The sequence below is a fragment of the Rattus norvegicus genome, chromosome 18, assembly GCF_036323735.1.
Source record: "Rattus norvegicus strain BN/NHsdMcwi chromosome 18, GRCr8, whole genome shotgun sequence".
Classification (NCBI taxonomy): Eukaryota; Metazoa; Chordata; class Mammalia; order Rodentia; family Muridae; genus Rattus; species Rattus norvegicus.
This window is the reverse complement of record NC_086036.1, coordinates 4,023,565-4,040,000: the sequence shown is the minus strand read 5'-3', so window position 1 is coordinate 4,040,000 and position 16,436 is coordinate 4,023,565. Positions and strand designations below refer to the sequence as shown.

Here is a 16,436-nt window from a genome sequence, read left to right as displayed (position 1 = left end):
TTGGGAGGAACAGAGGCTGCGGGGTCACAAGGTCACAACATGCTCACAATTAGGAAGCCCAGAGGGTATAGAAAGTAGGATTGAGCTATAAAGCCTCAAGGCCCACTTCCTGTGACCAACTTTCTCCAAGTCTCTGCCTCCTAAAGGTTCTACAACCGTCCCAACTGGCACCACCATTTGAGAACTGGGAGTTTTAAACCCACAATTATGTTTCATATTCAAAGCAGCCAGCCTGTTCGTCTCTGCAGGTCCATAGTAGTCACAGAGCACTTCTCCAGGCTGTCTTATTCTGCTTTGGGGCTAACGGCACAGTGGCAAGCTGCTGTCGGAAGCTTGTGATCACTTTAGGGTCCAGGAACAGCACAGCCTTATAAGCCAGAGCCCACAGACCCCCACCCACACCTGGATGAAATCAGTTACCCATGAGGGTGAGACCATGTCAGGGAACAGAAGTCATCTTCTGAGTAAATCTTGTCCCATAAGTAATATGGACCACCTTGCAGAACCAGAGCTGGGACACAAAGACTACAATCACGCAAGAACTGTTTAATTAGTGTACCTTTGCCTGTCCTCCTTCTTCCTCAATTTACCAGTGCCCTTGAGGGACCGAGGGTTCAGGGAGTTGCTTGTTCCCTTGGTCTTTTCCAATTCGGTCTCATTGAATAAACCTGCTTTTCCCTGCTTTCCCCACTACTTCTCTCTTTAAATTGTGCTTGAGGACTTGCTTGAGGCTGCTGGAATCTGGGTTTTTGTCCTAAAATACTCTGGCACTATTGGATTTGGATGCTAGTAACAGGATCGTTTTCTAGGGAATGCTATCTGGAATGAATGAAAAGTGAAGTTCTTTCTAGTGAGACTATTTAATCCTCCAGCACTGTATCTTTCTGTGTTCACTCAGCATGAGAATCGTACTTATTAAAATACATATTTCTGGACCTCTCCCATACACAGGACACCCGGCTGCCCAGGGCAAGCTCACTCCCGACATGTGTTCTAGGACCTGGTCACCACGTATGGGTCTATGACTTACGGCCAACCTTATCTGCCGACGTGACAATTACCCATTGAAAGAACAACACTGCGTTAGCTCAACTGGAGAAGCTGGGCAGCTGAGAAATACCACAGTGAAGGAAAATCCAAAGGCGTGGTTATAGTCTCTTCCTGGGTTAGTTCTTGGTTGACGCCCTTTGTTTCCTTCTTTCTTTCTTTCTTTCTTTCTTTCTTTCTTTCTTTCTTTCTTTCTTTTTTTTTTATCTTTATTAACTTGAGTATTTCTTATTTACATTTCGATTATTATTCCCCTTCCTGGTTTCCAGGCCAACATCCCCCTAGCCCCTCCTCCTTCCCTTCTATATGGGCTTCCCTTCCCCATCCTCCCCCCATTGCTGCCCTCCCCCCAACAATCCCATTCACTGGGGGTTCAGTCTTGGCAGGACCCAGGGCTTCTCCTTCCACTGGTGATCTTACTAGGATATTCATTGCTACCTATGAGGTCAGAGCCCAGGGTCAGTCCATGTATAGTCTTTAGGTAGTGGCTTAGTCCCTGGAAGCTCTGGTTGCTTGACATTGTTGTACTTTTGGGGTCTCGAGCCCCTTCAAGCTCTTCCAGTTCTTTCTCTGATTCCTTCAACGGGGGTCCTAGTCTCAGTTCAGTGGTTTGCTGCTGGCATTCGCCTCTGTATTTGCTGTATTCTGGCTGTGTCTCTCAGGAGCGATCTACATCCGGCTCCTGTCGGTCTGCACTTCTTTGCTTCATCCATCTTGTCTAATTGGGTAGCTGTATATGTATGGGCCACATGTGGGGCAGGCTGTGAATGGGTGTTCCTTCTGTGTCTGTTCTACACTTTGCCTCCCTATTCCCTGCCAAGGGTTTTCTTGTTCCCCTTTTAAAGAAGGAGTGAAGCATTCGCATTTTGGTCATCCTTCTTGAGTTTCATGTTTCTTCAAAGAGTGGACTTCTTTGATGCAGCTTTATCACCGTGCACCAAGTACACAGTGCACACGGGATGAGCACTCACCAGTCCTTATCACACTCTGCCTGTCTCCGTGTTTCCATGGGAGCCACAGCACGGTGCTCTAAGTGTCAGGCTCTCTGGCTATGTGGCTCACTCGTCCACTTGCAGACGGCCAATTGTCAGGGACCCTCTGCAGGTCACGGTTGGTCCCCTCTTTGCTTCATTACCAGCTGATGGAGATTCTTGGTGAAAGCTGGAGTTTATGCAGGTGGGTTTTCCCCTATATAAACTGGCCTTAGGCACCAGGGATGGGATATACTTTGGAGGTTAAGTCAGAAAACACACACCCACATTGGTAGCATAGAACGGAAGCAGGGACAAAGGGAGATGTAATCTCTGTTTCGGGGAGATCTACACAGAGTGAGCTGCCATTTAAGCATCCTTGCTTGCTCATTGAGAGGTCCCAGGACATGCTATTTCCAGTTTAAGTGGACATCATATACGTACACACCATGGACTGATATGTAACAAAACAAGCCAAGCAATACAGCATTAACAACTTTATTTCCCCCCTTTAAAAATCTTAGTTTTTTTTTAATTTTTCTTTTTATGTCTATGAGTACACTGTCTTCAGACACACCAGAAGAGGGCATCAGTTCCCATGACAGATGGTTGTGAGTCACCATGTGGTTGCTGGGAATTGAACTCAGGACCTCTGGGAGAACAGCTGGTACTCTTAACCTCTGAGCCATCTCTCCAGCCCCATGAACAACTTGTCAAGTTGTTGCCCATGGTTGTGGCTAGTGGTGATATCTTTAAAGCTCAGGAAGCAGAGCCAGGTGGTGATCTCTATGAGTTTGATGCCAACGTGGGCTAGACGGTGAGATCCTGTCTTAAAAAAAAAAAATGGGATTGGGGATTTAGCTCAGTGGTAGAGCACTTGCCTAGCAAGTGCAAGGCCCTGGGTTCAGTCCTCAGCTCCAAAAAAAAAAAAAAAAAAAAAAAAAGAATGGCCTGTGTGTGTTTTTCTTAATTAAATAAATGTGGAAACAGAAGGCAGTTTTGTATTTACTGCCACGGTGATGCTTTCTTTCCCTCAGAAGGCTGTTGATGTACAACAATGCTCCCTGTGCTTTTGTTTGTTTATCACACTAGTTAATAACACAGTCCATACTACAGATGACAACTTCACATTCGATGCATGTGTTTGATTATTAATTAGATTAGATTGATGGTGGCTGTCTCATTCTTAGAGGCCATTTGTGGTCCTATGGCTGTCGTTGGTAATTTTATTCTCTTTGTTTATTTGTAAAGACTTTTATCATCTCATGTCCTCACTGTATAGAACTCTCTAGAGTGACTGGCCTGGAATTTGAGACCCTCCTGCCCTTTCCTCTGAAGTCAGGGCTGCAAGCCATGTGTACAGTTATGTAAAGTTCTCAACACATGAAAATATGAATGTTTTTTGAATTGCATTTTACAAACATTTTCTCAGTGTTTTATTTAACTGCATTTCTTGCCACACAGAAATCTGATTTCTTGTGTTTATTCCTTTTCCTGGTTTGGCCTTTCAAGGAAACAAGGGAGGAACTAAATTTCTCTTCACTTTCTGTGTACATAGGTGTGGGATATTTGCAATTAAGAAGCCTTCATACAAGCTGAGAGGTCCAGCTACTGTCCCTTTGCCCTGTCCCCTTCTGCCTTGACATCATCCTGCCTTCCAAGTTTCTTCTGATCATATCCAGTGTCATTTTCTTCTAGCACTTCCATGATTTTATTTCACTTGAATCTTCAAATGTCTCAAGTTAATCTTGATATATCATGTGAGCTAACATTCTGTCTTTATCTCAATCTTCAAATGGCTGGCCAGATACCTCACTTCAATCAGACAGATGATATCAGATTAAGAATGGTAAATTGTTGTCATTTCATTCTGCCTCCTTGCAGATTAAAAAAAAAAACCAACAAAAAAAAAAAGAGGGGTGTGGGCTAAAGAAGGCGAGGATTCAGCCAACTCTATCACGTGGAAACGAAGGTGCTGGAATAAGTCGCTTTGTGTTTCCAGAAGCCTTTAGACTATTCTTCATCCATGGTTAGCATGATGTGTCTGCCTTCACTTGGCCTGGGAATTATAGGAGTGATGACCTCAGTGCTTATTTGACATTAGGTAGCAGGAATCACCTTAGGAATCTTCAGAGTTCTCTGTCTTTAGAAAAATTATTTACATTACATATATAATCTAGTACATATATAATCTAGGATGATATACCTGCTCTGTAGAAGCTACATAGGCTTGGCTTCCCCTCAGTAGACCCTGAGTGTGTCGTTTCTTTGAGAGGTTAAAGGAACAGCAGTCATGAGAAAGGGGAAGGGGCAGCCCACGATGGAGTGTTGCCACGATAGGAATCACTGAGGGCAGTTGGAGTATAAACTTGGAGAATTGGTACACCAGCATGGTGTGTGTGTGTGTGTGTGTGTGTGTGTGTGTGTGTGTGTGTGTGTGTGTGTTGGAAGGATTACAGGAACAAGACACAAGTTTCTGTGTATTGTCCCTGAGGGGATTCACTTAGGGCCTTAATCTCTCACATAGTTGACCTGTGGCACAGGTGTATAAAGCTGAATTCATGAGCCAGAGAAAGGTGCAGTCAAAGAAAGGCGAATGCTGGTCACTGAAAGTCACAGTGACATGCCAGGAAGCAGATGGGATGGTGAACTGGACATAGGAGCTGCTATTAAGCTCCTTAACTTCAAGTCTACCTTGCATGTGTAGACATCAGTAGCACACACCACCCAGGGGACAACTTTCTTCCTCCTTCGTTCCTTAGAAGAGCAGGTCAGGGAAAGATCAAGTCAAAGTCAGGATACATCTTCCTGAGGTCTTTGATGGCCATACTCTTCATGTTTAACTTTTAGAGGTTTGAGTACAAGGTCTCATGAATACCCCTTAGCCTTGAATTTGATAGGAAGCCAGGTTGACCTTGAACTTCTAATCGTCCTGCCTTCATCTCCCCAGAGCCACAATTATAGGCATGTCTAGTTTCTGTAGTTCCAGGGTCTGAACTCAGGACTTCATGAGCACCGGGCAAGCACTCTATCAAGTGTGCTATACCCCAGACCTGATTTAACCTTTGACCCCATGATAAAGTGTTGTTAACAGTAGAAACAATAGTAATACTTTTACACAGTTTACAGATGTATTCTCACTTAGTTATCAAGAAACAGCTTGTGAAATAACAGAGATAAGCTTTGTTCCACAAAATTCTAGAATATTCCAAACTACAAGAGAAAAAGGTTGTGTGCTTCAACCTCAGCTGGAATTATCAGCTCAAGGAATCAATGAATAGCTCAAGTTCCAGTGACTTCAGAAAAAGAACTATGCAACAGGAGACAGTTCCTTTGGGAGCTGGCTTGTCATGGCTTGGTCTTTGGTTGACCCAGAAGCCCTCCCATGTGCTTTTTCCCTCTCAGCGACATTGCCTTTATTGGAAACCATGGAAGCCAAGAACATTATTGTGCCATTAGCATTGCAGTAGAAGGCCCTGCCACTTGTGTCCCAAACTGCAGGCTTTGTTTTAGAGGAAGTTTATTTGTTGGAGGAATAATCAAAAGCTTGAGATTTGTCTTTTGAATAGACTCTGTAGTTGCTTGTATTCTAATGCTAATTTGGGTCCCCAAAAACTTTGCATGAGAGGGTCTGGACATTGCTTCTGGGAATCTGCCCTAGTTAATTATGATTGGTAAATAAGGATGACAGCAGCCAATAGCTGGGAAGAAGAGAGAGAGGTGGGGTTTATGTTTCCTGGGCTCGGGACCATGAGGAGAAGGAAGGAGAAACATAGAAACCACCATGGAAGGATAAGAACAGGCAAGGCGGAGCCTTCATGCCTTAGGAGCTGTGCCTGAAGGAGAAGCAGAACACCATGTAAAAGGCCAAGAGAACACGGCCCAGAGGGCTGCTCCACTGGTCAGAGCAGCCCAGATGGAACGCAGAAGTTAGTAATAACTCAGAATTATCAGGGGAGGTAGACTCTAGCAGCACGGAGACGAGGCCCAGGTATTGTGCTACTGAAGGCATATTACAATGTAGAGGGTGTGTGTGTGTGTGTGTGTGTGTGTGTGTGTGTGTGTGTGTGTGCTTCATTCAGGAACATAAATGGTCAAAGGCAGGAAGGAACCCTGCACTGGGATTTTTTTTTCTTTTTTTTATTGGATATTTTTTATTTACATTTCAAATGTTATTCCCTTTCCTGGTTTACTGGCCAGGATTTATAAATATATTCATACTACAGACTTTATTTCAGGGTCTACTATTTATAGCTCTATTTCAATTCAGGGATGCCCATCTCAGTGTGGAATAATTAAGCTTACCAAGTGATTGACAAAAGCCTGGTGAGAGAGGACCTAATCAGTGTGCACCCAGCATACTCATGGAGAGACTCCAGCGTTTCAGGACCTTTCTCTACTGCAACTCTCAAAGTTCAGTATAGCTAGGACTTATGTAGCATGAATAACCACACACTCAAAACCCATGTGGAATTGAATCTATACATTCTTGGGCCACTGATGCCTTTTTGAGAATGGAAGGAAACAATTTCTAGGAACCAGCACTGGTCAGCTCAAGACTGTCCCCTCCTTAAGAGAACAATTGCTGTGGTTCCAAGGACAGTTAATGGGGACATTCCAAGTGTGTTTCTGCCTCTCTGTCAAGTATGAAGATGTCGTTCTGGAGTGCCTCTGCAGGCGGGCTGAGTTATATTATTAAAAGAGTAAAGAACTAGAACCATCCACCACAGCCCACCAGCACAGCTGCCAGTGTCTCTCATGGGAAAAGGGGAGAGGGAGAGAGGGAGAGAGGGAGAGAGGGAGAGAGGGAGAGAGGGAGAGAGGGAGAGAGGAAGAGGGAGAGAGGGAGAGAGGGAGAGAGGGAGAGAGGGAGAGAGGGAGAGAGGGAGAGAGGGAGAGAGGGAGAGGAACAGGTGAGTAAGAAATCGTGGCAGACCAAATATCACAAAATCACTCATGAGCACAAGGCGCGAAGCAGCAGGCATTTAATAATGTGAAACACTCTACAGAGCTATCTAACCAAACTCTATGGCACTGGTATAAAAACCAGCACACAGGGCAGTCCACGCACCATAGCCAGGTGTTTGACAAAGATGCTTCAGATGTACACACGAGCCATAGTCTCTTCATCAATTGGTGCTGGGATGTACAGAAGGTTGATTAGAAGTCTGCATACAAGTATTAACTCAAAATGAACAAAGGACATAAAACTTCTAGAAGAAAACCCAGACCACACTTCAATATATCAGTATAAGGAAATAATCTCAAAGCAAGGTAACAAAACCAAAAATAGACAAGCAGGTGTTGTTGTAAAAATATAAAAAATATAGCAGTCTTTCATCCCCACTAGGTCTACACCACAGTGCTCCAAGATGTCTGCTGGATATCTTAATCTCAGTCAGCAAAGCGTCTCACCCGCTCTGCTCCATCCCCTATCACACTGCTGAAGGCCTCTCTCTGAGCCGTCAGCAATCTCTCTACCTATCTAGTTCCCAAGGCAGGTCTCCATGCCAGAAACACACATCCCAACTCTGTGGCAGCCCAGACCAGCCGCCGCACACTTTCTTACACGTAAATCGCTACATGAAAGAACATACAACACAATAACTTTTGGCCCAATTGATAAGATATAATTGCCCACCTAAACATACAAAGCCCAGTACCATCCATCCCTTAAGAACATTAATAACAACCTGTAAATACACAGAGCAGAATTTTAACGTCACCTGCCATATTGTCCTGCCATGGCTTCTCTCCCTGTCCCTCCTGTCTCTTCTTCATTTCTGTTCCAGTCTCCTCCTCTTCCTCCAAACTTTTCTCCCACCCATCCTTCCTTCTCATCCAATGACAGGCCTCCTTCTATCTTGTACCTGCCTCACCTGTGACATCGTCCCACAAACAGGACTTTAACAACCTAAGCAACTTCTGGAAGAGAAAAACATCAGAGTGAAAAGACAACTGGCAAGACAGAGGAACAGCCGCAGAGGACTCAGCCATGGCTCGGTATCTGCCCACATCAGGTAAATGATGATCACTGAACTTGAACGACTGCAGTCAATTTATAAATGAAGGCTGGAAAGGGTGGAAAGAAAAGGGCGCTCATGAACGTTGCCACTCAGTGTAAATTAGTGCAGCATCTATGGAAAACGGTATGGCCATATGATCTAGCACACCCATTACTAGGCTTGATAACCAAAGGGGAGAGGGGCAGGGTATAGAAAATGCCAGGGAGAGCATCCACTGTGCTCTGCTGCCCCATCTACAAGCGCCAAGGCATCAGTTAGGGTCCAGTGATAGATGAACAAGTAAAGGAAATATGTCAGAGCTACAAAATGGAATAGTATTCAGCTGTAAAAAGGGAATGAAATCCTGCCATTTGTGGAGGACATTAGGAAAATAACACACACACACACACACACACACACACACTCTTCTTTATCTTAGTCTTACATAGAAGCTAAAGAGTTTATTTCATGTGTTAGTGAAATGGTGCTCACTATGCTAGGAGCTGGGAGTGAGGGAGAAGAGAGAGAAGAGGGGAGAAGGGGGATGGTTGGGGGTAGGTCCTTATGTTCTGCAGTACATCATGTGACACTGCAGTATATCACATGACACTATTTTCCAGCCACCTACTGCATATGTTGTAATGACCTAGATGGAGCTTGGAAGACCCATTTCTTGGAAATACTAAGTGTGGCAACATGAGTTACCCTGGGCTGAGCCTTGCACACTACACATATGTACCAATCCTCACACTACCCCATAAATATCTGTAGTATCCAAATTCTGCTTTGGATTTCTCTGTTGGGAACCAAGGCAGTTGAAGAGGGGGGTGGATTCTTGGGCTTTTAACAGTTAAAAATTTTGGAATTTGGGCTGGCAAGAAGGATCAGCAGGTTAGAAACACTGCTGTCAAGCATGATGACCCAAGTTCAATACCTGGGAACCACACAGTGAACCAACTCCTGCTGCTTGTCTCTGACCTTCATGTGTGTGCAATGGTGTGCTCATGCAGCACACACACACACACACACACACACACACACACACACACACACACACAGAGGAGAAAAAAATATTAAAATCTGGAATTTTGCCTGAAAGACCTGCAGTGAGAATTTTAGTCACAGTGAATGCAAACTTCCGCACCAGGGGAGAAGGCAGCTGGATCTAGTGAAGTCCAGGGCTGCTGAGAGAGAGAACAACAGTACAGCATCCAAATCCTCTTGTGGGTGTCTGGCTCCATTTTAAAAAAATGGTCTGATCTTGGCAGTGGCACAGAGACCTCAGAACAGGACCTGTTCTGTACTCCTGGCTTGCTCAATCCGTGACTCTGAGCCAGTTCTAGGGACTGCAGTAGCACTGCATTTTCTTATGGCATCTGTAGAATTGTCCCTCAGAGTCAAGCATCCCATCAACCAGCCGTGTGTTCTGAGAAGGTGATCGGGGTCATGCTGGACTACCAGGGCTGCATTGCTCAGAGGGCTGCTCTCAGTGTGATGGCCCATAAGACCTTGGGAGGGGAGCTCAAGAGCTAAGACCATTTAAAAATGTATCTTACTGAAGAGATCTTTCTTTTGGGAGTCAGTTTGGCAATAACTAACTAAAACCATTAAAACATTTGTGTCCTTTGACTACTGGATTCATGTCTAAGAAACTATCATGAGAATAAATTAATATCACAAGACGTCTTCATTTACTGCTGCTTACAACTTCAAGAATAGTGAAATTCGCAATTAAGTAACAATTACATTACATGATGGTTACATTATAGAAGTTTTAGCATGTGGAATGAAGTGCTTTGCAAAGACCTGGAAACAGCCTACTTCTAAAGTCACAGGGGAAGTGTATTGGACACTCGTAAGGAAATACATGCTCATTTAAAAAGATTAACGGACACATGACAATGTAAGCAGACTTCTAAGTTAGTGGGATTGTAGGCAATTATTAAAGATTATATTTTTGAGAGGGGGGAGGGAAGAAAAAGTAAACAGAAGTTTGTGCATGGAAGTGCAGTGCTCACAGAGACCAGCAAAGAATTTTGGATACCTTGGAACGGAGGAATTACAGGCAGTTGTGAGCCAAACCTGGATCTTCTCCAAGAGCAGTGTGTACTCTCGTCCTCTAAGCCATCTCTCTGGCCCCTTGGGATGATTTTTAATGCATTTATACATAGTTCTGAGTTCTCCTTAATGAATACATATACCACTTACATTCAGTGGAAGAATATAGTTTTAAAAGTTGTTTCACTCATGTGCTGGGTCACAGTCATCACTCCTAGAAAATACCTAAATGTTTTCAGGGCGACTCTACCATACCTGAACTCAGATGTCAATTAATACACTCCAGGGTGGCTTGGGAATTACCTAGATCAGACTGGCCAGTGGCTATATCTCTGGGACATTTTCCTAATTGATGTAGGAAAGCCCAGTCCACTGTGGGTAGTGCTATGCCCTAAGCAGGTGGGCCAGGTTTGGATAAGAAGGCTAGCTGAGCCACCCAGAGGAAAGCCCAGTCCACTGTGGGTTGTGCTATCCCCTAAGCAGGTGGGCCAGGTTTGGATAAGAAGGCTAGCTGAGCCACCCAGAGGAAAGCCCAGTCCACTGTGGGTAGTGCTATCCCCTAAGCAGGTGGGCCAGGTTTGGATAAGAAGGCTAGCTGAGCCACCCAGAGGAAAGCCCAGTCCACTGTGGGTAGTGCTATGCCCTAAGCAGGTGGGCCAGGTTTGGATAAGAAGGCTAGCTGAGCCACCCAGAGGAAAGCCCAGTCCACTGTGGGTTGTGCTATCCCCTAAGCAGGTGGGCCAGGTTTGGATAAGAAGGCTAGCTGAGCCACCCAGAGGGAGCAGGCCACCCGGCAACATTCCTCTGCCTCCATCCCTGTCCAGAGCACCCTCAACGGTGGACTGTGGCATGGAAACATGAGCCAAGTCCTTTCCTTCCCCAGGTTGGTTTTGGTCAGTCATATCACAGCAACAGAAAGCAAACAAGGACAGAGAACTTGGGAACTGGAAGAAGTCTGGTTGATGGGGCAGGGGTTGGGTTTTGTGTTCTCCCCTAGGGGAAGAGTGGCTGAAGGAGCTGAGCCAGTGCTCTCTGTGGCTGAGACCACTTCTGCCTAGAAGGGAAAGTCCTGTCCCTCCATGTGCTGTTTGTCTCTGAGATCAAACTACAGAGAGCCTTGTATGTGGAGGAGTGAGGTCAACAGGTGCCTTGAGGATTGCTGACAGGAGCAGACTCATAATGGCATGTGGTAGCTCTTTAAGCATCTGATGGTTTTGCTTCCTAAGATGAGCTCTTTCCAAACCTCACAGGGAACTGTATTCATTAGGTGTGAATTACCACAGGTAAATGAGGTAACAGACTTCTTAGAGAGGAGGATTCCCCTCAGAGTTGGAGGGCATGCTGTCTGCAGCAGTTTGGTAATGTCAGCGGTAGCCCTCTGTAGTGGGAGGCGGTGTCAGGTGGAGCAGGCAGCCACAGATCGAAGCCGGAAGCACAGAAAGGACAGTGCTGTCCCAGAATACTTTCTAGGCAGTGTCTCCCAATGACCTAAGGACCTCGAAATTCCACTTCCTAATAAAAGTTCACAGCACCTCTAGTCCCTGACAGAACTTCTGCACCTTCGATGGACTCAATATCCAGACCACAGCAGGAACCAGTAGTGTCCTCATGCTGACAAGGTCAGAGATTGGCCCGATGTCCCTGCTGAGCTCGCCAAGGCACTCCCCATTTGTGGTTGTGTTTGTGCTGTGCTTGGTTGTTGACAGTTCCCACAAGAGCTCCACTGCAGGGGCAGAAACTTCCTTCACAGGGAACACATACCTCTAACTGGACAGCAGCCACAGTGACATCCCCTGGCTGAATCCACCTGGATTCTGCTGGACATTGGTGGCTGGGATTTATTCAGCAAACCCAGATGGGTGGCTGTTCTCTTTGTCGTTATTACAGAAGGGAGAGAAAAATCACAGCAATTAGTCAATAAAGAACTGTCAGGGCTGGAGAGCTGGTTCTGTGATTAAGAACACTTGTTGCTGTTCCAGATGGCTTGGGTTCGATTCCCAGTGCCCACATAGAAGCTCACAGGTATCTGTAACGTCCAGGAGACCTGACACCCTGTTCTGGCCTCAGCAGGCACTGTGTACACATGGTGCACAGACATACATACAAGAAAAACATCAATGTGCATAAAAGTAAAATATAAATTAAAAAGAAGTAGCTGTCCCACCATGAGTGTACAAATTGCTTATAAGCATCCAGCACTAATGAGTCCTGGGTAACATGGAGAACTGAGGAGGGAGATGGTGTGAAGACCTGCCGCTGATAGGCAGCACAGAGGAGCTTCCAGCAGACGTCAAGACGACCAATGAGAATTATTTTTTTCATCTGAAAATCAATGTATTCTGAAGCAGCTGACTTACAGCCAGGCAGTTCAGCCTGAGAGCTGGCATAGTTAGTGTCCCTAAAGATCACCGACCAGTCTGCTTCCGCTAACCATCTGCTGTAGCGGGAATTAGCTGCCTCTGCAGGAGAACACTCCAGTGGTGTGCAGCTGGAGCTGGGGGGAAATATCGGGAGGACTGTGGTGCGAAGAGCACGCAAGGACAGGGCTGCGACTCAAATTCAGCAGCAGCTACAAGAAGAACATATAGATTATACGCAGTTTTCCTTACTGTGCCAAATTTTGTTATATCCAATATTTCTATTTTGTTATGGAAAATATTGGCTCTGGATAATAATGTTGGTCTGTTGTATCGTGCATTATTTCGTAGATAAATCTAAAAGTGATTTCTCCTGGCTGGCTCCTGTTGGCTTGCCATAAAAGCTTCCGTCATCAAGCTGTCTAGATGGCTTAATGGGTAGGTTGTTTCCTGTATAAGCGTGGAGACCCAAGCTCAGATCCCCAGCATCTGTCTGAAATCGAGGCACATATCTGTAACCCCAGTACTGTGGGATAGAGGTGGGAGGACCCTGGAGAGACCTTCTAGGCACCAAAGCCCAGTCAAGATTTTGAGCTCTGGGTTCAGTGAAAGACCTTGTCTCAGAAATTAGGTGGAACAAGGTTGAGGGAGACACCGATGCTGAACTCTGGCCTCCGTGTGTGCGCAGAAAGATACATAAAGCTTTAGTTATAGCGTACACTTACGTCTTAGCCCCTCTACTTAGATGGCCTGGGTTCTCAGGGAACTGATGATAACTGGGACCTGGTTTGTAGAAGACTGGGGAAGGCTAGGATTGAGAAGCTGGTGAGCCTCGCTAGTATTACTGAGGTCAGTACTTCAACTTGTTAGTTCCTGATTTATGAGGACTAGATGTGTCTCCAATCGAAGTGCACACCCCCAAGGGCAGAACTTACTTATTCAACTTTACTGTAGTTTACACGCGGAGCATGCAAATAACCTCTCAGCACACACTCGCTAACTATTTGTAGGAAATCATGTAGCAGATACCACCTTGAGCAAGTGCTGAAGAATTAATCTAATTATCAGTGATCGTCAGCCCTTGGCTTTCCTTGCTGGTAAAACATCATAATTTGAAGAGTGCATCGCATTTATTCAATTCCAGTGAACTGTAGCAATTTAAAATGTTTTAAAGTTTTGTATTCATAAAGTGCTCTAAACAAGATGTTCTTTTTAGCAGTTGGGGAAAAAGGTTCTCTAAAAGGCATTTAATTCTTAGTGGAAAAATAATATTAACAAAAGCCTTGTGCGAATGTTTGAATGACAATTTGCTCATTTTCTTCATGAATTGGGGTTTGATAGAAAATGCATATGTGTCACTGAAAGACAGAGTGATGGGTCTGTGTGGTTGGAACTCAAAATGACATTGCTCTGTCAGTGTGTGCTGTGCCGGCTTGATGGCTTTGATGGGGGAGGGGTACACTTGGCTGGTGGTACTTCCAAAGGTGAATCTTGCTGTGTAGGGTTAGTGGTCAGGGCAGCCATTCAGGCTGACAGAACCTTGGACTTCTGTGGCTTCTGTGATGGGGACAGGGACATGGTTGACTTGAATATTCTTCAGACAGCCAAAAAATGAGTTCCACACAGGGAGTGTAAGCATTTTCAATTTGTCTGAAAGAGAAAGGAAGAGACACTCGATGGATAGTTCATCCCAAGAAATGGTGCACATGTGGGGGAGGGGGTTAAGAATATTATTAGAAATCCAGAGACCCCAGAGCTCGGCCCCTGGCCATCTCAGACCTCCTGCCTGCTGTGATATACTGGCAGCAAAGCTGTCCCTTGCCACTAGAGAAAGAACTCCTGCAGCTCGAATCAATAGAACATAACTCTCAACTCTGCTACTTTTTATGGGTTATGAAAGGACTATAAAACTAATGAACTGACTCTCTGAAGGATATAAAACAAGGAAGAATAAAAGGGCCCATTCCAGGCAGCATTTCAGTCTTTAATGTGACTGTCTCAACCTGCCCCATTCTCCCATTTGGACTCAACGGTCACTCAGGGCCTGGGGAAGAGAAACCATTATTTCTCGTCAGCTTTCTTTCTTATTTGCTGACATAGGCTTCTGACTTAATGAAGCCTCTTAAGGGAGGGTTATAAATGACAGGCTTGGGACCAGAGGAGGCAGCATTCATGTGCCTGTGCTACCCTGAGATGTGCCTAGATTCTGAGGCAAAGGGCCCTGCCCCTGCACTGGGCACCAGGAATGCTCTTTTCTTTACTCAAGTGTTGGACCCTTGGCTGCTGGGATGGGAAGACATCAAGAGCCCCTGGGCTCTAACATGGCTGTACAAGTTGGGACTAGATTTATTTACCTGGGACACCTCCGACGTGCAGTGACCCTCGGGTGCTGTTTGGTGAGAAGGAAAGTGGTGCGACTGTGTAGCTACTGTCTGTATCCAGTTCTAGATGCAGGATGCGCTGTTTAATGGAGACTGGATGAAAGGAAGCTGGTTAGTTCTGATGAGTGCACCCCTGTGTCACCATTGCCTTTGAACCATTGTCTTTCCCATGGGACCCTCAGGGGGACTGTTTGAAGGCAGTTGCTCAGTCTTGGGTAGAAATGCCGCCCTCACTAAATCAGATCCCTACAATGACCCCATGGGGTTGAGGAGACAGCCGAGTTGGTTAAATGTCTGCCTTGCAAGTGTGAGGATCTGAGTCCAAGCTCTCAGACTACCTGAAAACAAAAAATTGCCAAGTGTGGAGGTAGCTTTGCTGCAGTCCCAGTGCCAGGGAAGTGGGGTGGGCAGATCCCCGAGGCATGGGCAGATCCCCGAGGCATGGGCAGATCCCCGAGGCATGGGCAGATCCCCGAGGCATGCTCGCCAGTCAGCCCACATTAGTGAACTCCAGGCCAATAAAGCCTGTCTCAGAAACCAAAGTGGTTAGCACCTGAGGAACAAACTTTGGCCTCTGGCTTCCACGGGTGTGTGCACACACACCTGCACACACGAGAACATACACACAGTGAATACACAAAGACCACGTCATTATCCTGCTCACATAAGAGAGGAAACCCAGGCCCTGGTCTCTTGTCTCTTGAAGCCACGTTCATGTGATCTGACCACAGCTACTTAAGAAGCCAGGGTCAGTCCCTACAAACTTTGACCCTCAACACATCTTTCTCCCATCTTGATAAGTGTATCTAACTGAAAGACAGCTTTCAAATTAGCCAAGAAAGCACTACGTTTTACAAAAAGGTATTTTAGTTATTACAGACTCGGGTATCTCTACACTTGATCTTAGCCAAAAGGCCAAGAAAAGATAAAAGTTTGTTTGTTTCTTACTTAGTTGCTGACAAGGTCTCATCCTGGTCTCAAACTTACTATACATCTCTAGACAGCCTTAAATCTCTGTTCCTCGTCTTTCACCGACCCGGTGCTATGATCCCAGGTGAGCACAGCCATGCATGGTCCATGGGGATCAGAGCCAGGGCTTCATGCACACGAGGTGAGCGTTCTACCAGCTGGCTACATCCCTAGCCTCAGGCTCATGGCTCTCTAACACCCACAAGTTATGACTAAAACAACAGATTCTGAGAGCATACACTCACTTTACAGCACCGCTCTGTTTGAATAGTTTGGATTAAGATGTAACAATTATTAAAAACTAACAATGATCCTTGAAAATCCAACAGTAAAACTGGGTGCTGACTGAACGCTGCTATGGATCAGATGCAGGCTGTGCACTTCATACACACTAACTACCTCATTTAATTTTCACAAACCTATGACACCATTTTTATCTTCATTTTACAAATGAGGAAACTGAGGCAATGTGTGTGTTAAAGTAACTTGCCCACAGTCATAGGAGTAAAGGATGGAACTTAAAGCTGGCTTCTTTTGTAAAGTGTGTGTGTGTGTGTGTGTGTGTGTGTGTGTGCGTGTGTGTGTGTGTGCGTGTGTGTGTGTGCGTGTGTGTGCGCGTGTGTGTGTGTGCGTGTGTGTGTGCGTGCG

At 45.5% G+C, this 16,436-nt stretch overlaps 1 protein-coding gene, 1 long non-coding RNA gene and 1 pseudogene across 8 annotated transcripts in view; 1 reads left to right on the top strand and 2 right to left on the bottom strand.

Moving 5' to 3' along the window:
• Nucleotides 1–16,436, top strand: part of LOC120098331 (uncharacterized) — a 77,138-nt gene that overhangs the window by 3,516 nt on the left and 57,186 nt on the right. The window contains exon 2 of one of the 2 annotated variants that reach the window (XR_005496510.2): nucleotides 7,870–8,038. This is a non-coding gene — a long non-coding RNA (uncharacterized LOC120098331). The remainder of the gene's footprint in view (nucleotides 1–7,869; nucleotides 8,039–16,436) is intronic. The other variant, XR_005496511.2, reaches the window with a different exon arrangement.
• Lama3 (laminin subunit alpha 3) overlaps nucleotides 6,980–16,436 on the bottom strand; it is a 235,124-nt gene continuing 225,667 nt past the window's right edge. For 4 of the 6 annotated variants that reach the window (XM_039096924.2, XM_039096925.2, XM_039096926.2 and 1 more), the window contains 2 exons: nucleotides 14,793–14,912; nucleotides 6,980–14,088 (listed from right to left, as the gene is read on the bottom strand). In XM_039096924.2, coding sequence (XP_038952852.1) covers nucleotides 13,943–14,088; nucleotides 14,793–14,912 — 266 coding nt within the window. In that variant the 3' untranslated portion in view covers nucleotides 6,980–13,942. The remainder of the gene's footprint in view (nucleotides 14,089–14,792; nucleotides 14,913–16,436) is intronic. The other 2 variants (NM_001393748.1, NM_173306.2) reach the window with 1 other exon arrangement.
• On the bottom strand, nucleotides 15,597–15,746 carry LOC120098413 (U2 spliceosomal RNA; annotated as a pseudogene).